Below are 2,500 nucleotides of genomic sequence, written 5' to 3' on the forward strand. Positions count from 1 at the left end.
AATGATACAATCATGTGGTGCTATCTGTGACAATCATACGGTATGTTTTGTGAGATGTATTACCAAGGTAGCACATTGTGAACACACACTACACTTTACCCTTTACATAGAGCACCTTACAAATTGCACCCTATTCCCTATGTAGTGCACTACTTTTGACCAGGGCTTTGGTCAAAAGTAGTGCACTTTATAGAAAATAGGGTGCCATTTTGGATGCAACCGTGGTTTACTTTATTGTAGAAGTATGAAAAGTAGAAAAGTAATACCCGTACAGGATGTTGTGGAATGTTGTGTAGCTACAAGTGTCTTGGTTTACAGTAGCAGTACTCCTGTTGTCCATTTGAGCCAGTGTGTCTCTCCTTGCATGCATCTAATCTAACATGTGTCCTTTCTCTTCCTCGTCCTCCTCCTCCTCCTCCTCCTCCACCTTTTTGACCGCATGCCGTGCGTCCTCCTCTACTCCTCGTCTCTGTGTGTAAAAGAGTATGCAGCTCTATGGATATCAGGTTGCGCCCATCAACAGCGTATGTATCAACCCGGCTGCACCCCAAATGGCACCCTATTCCCTATATAGTGCACTACTGTTGTCAAAAAGTGTTGCGTTAGTGAATAGGTTGCCATTTCGGACACAACTGTATACCTTTTTCCCTGGTCTAAACTCTGTGAATATCTAGATCTATAGAAATAGAGTGAAATAGATAGAAATCCATTGAAATAGACCTTCCTTGTATTCTGTCTGTCTGTCATATTGACTGAGTGATTGATTGCGGAGGGGTGGAGGAGTAACGATTTTAGGGGTCAGAGAGAGGGGCGTCAACAAAAGTGAATGATTTGATTTAGAATGACTAAGAAACACTCTGACTTAAAATAGAATCAAGCATTGTTAATTTTGGGGGGACGGGGGAGGGGGAGGGGTAGGAGGGAGGGGATTTTGGTAAATAGTATGGATAGTAGAGTGAGCATACTTTATGAAGTAAGCACAGTCCTTATGATGTAAGCACCCTATGAAGTAAGCACAGTCCTTATGATGTAATCACCCTATGAAATAAGCACAGTCCTTATGATGTAAGCACTCTATGAAGTAAGCACATTCCTTATGATGTAATCATCCTATGAAGTAAGCACAGTCTTTGAAGTAAGCACATTCCTTATGAAGTAAGCACAGTCATGAAGTAAGCGCATCTGTTTTCACACAACACATGTACTCATGGACAAAATGGCTAGTATTGGATTTCTAGCAAGGGATAGGTTTTAGATTCACTGAGAAGGCACAGTGATGCCGAAACGTTGGTGTTCTACCCAATAAATGAAGTCACTCTTTATGAAGTCACTGTCCTGGCCTGGAATGAATCCCAGTGAAGAGAAACAGTAGTCAATCTGAGTGTGTCTAAAATTGCACCCTATTCCCTATATAGTATGTGCACTATATAGGAAATAGGGTATCGTTTGAGACGTAACCATTGATATTCAGTGTCGATTCCAGGTTAACCCATAGACGACTCTCTGATGACAGATCAACAGGCCCTCTACGTGGTCATGTTTAGACTATAGGCCTGCCTCTCACTCAGCCTTAATGCACATTTCACTCCAGTCACTGTGGAGGAGTGAAGGAACGTAATGGTCTATACTCAAACACAGCCCACAGAACCAGGCCACTGTCCGTCCTCTCCTTCCTGTCACTAACCTGATGGACAACAGGCCAGTATAACCTGTGATGTTGAATGGCCGCCCCTGTATTCCCCTATAGAGACGGACAAGACAGCTGGCCAATCACTGTGTTGGATGTGTACTGTAGGCTTTCTCAGTTTAGAAGAATATTCTATTGGTTGGGCTTCAGTCTGTACACACATTGTGAGTGGTTTATAATTAACGACTTTAGTTGAGTGAATGAACAGCAGATGTTGTCTTATGTGACATGTGTTATTCAAAGTGATAGTCAAACCACCATGCAGTATCGATGTCGTTTGACTGGAGCTAAGGAAAACGATGTTTGACTCATCTGAGTGAAGTGGGAGGTAGGACAGTAGTAAAAACAATCCCCTATCTAGAAATAGAGTGATGGATCGCCTCATTGAGGGTGAGATGCAGGTTTACAAATCTCTTTGATACGTTGCCAAATCATTCTTCTATAATAATGATATCAGTGTGAGACTGTTAATTATGTAAATGTTACTGTGATCAGTCTTCTATATGATTAGCATATCACTAAGCCAATCCCTCCATTTTGTAATGAAATCTTTCATTTGATGTTTGATCTTTAATTGATGGTCCATTTCAAACGAATTAGAGAGAAATGATAATGGTTATTCCTTCGTATCATCATCCTCTCTTCCCTCCTTTAGTTGTCCTCTGTTTTTTTTTTACGGTGTTTGTGCTTCTGGTAAAAACTCCTGCAGGTGGTTAAAAAAGACAGTCAGGAGTTTGTGGCCAGGAGCTATTGGGACGTGTTGAGGCGCGGCGCCAGTCAAGCCCTGTTTTCAGACCTGGCAGAGGTATACCT

The 2,500-nt window shown here is 41.9% G+C and overlaps 1 protein-coding gene across 1 annotated transcript in view; it reads left to right on the top strand.

Moving 5' to 3' along the window:
• Window positions 1–2,500, top strand: part of LOC311110470 (calcium uptake protein 3, mitochondrial-like) — a gene marked incomplete at its 5' end in the record, with an annotated part of 21,471 nt that overhangs the window by 1,848 nt on the left and 17,123 nt on the right. Inside the window, 2 exons of the mRNA XM_084189023.1 lie at window positions 483–524; window positions 2,397–2,492. Of these exons, the coding sequence (XP_084045149.1) occupies window positions 483–524; window positions 2,397–2,492 (138 nt within the window). The remainder of the gene's footprint in view (window positions 1–482; window positions 525–2,396; window positions 2,493–2,500) is intronic.

Source organism: Coregonus lavaretus, assembly GCF_964263955.1.
Source record: "Coregonus lavaretus genome assembly, contig: SUPER_35_unloc_6, whole genome shotgun sequence".
NCBI lineage: Eukaryota > Metazoa > Chordata > Actinopteri > Salmoniformes > Salmonidae > Coregonus > Coregonus lavaretus.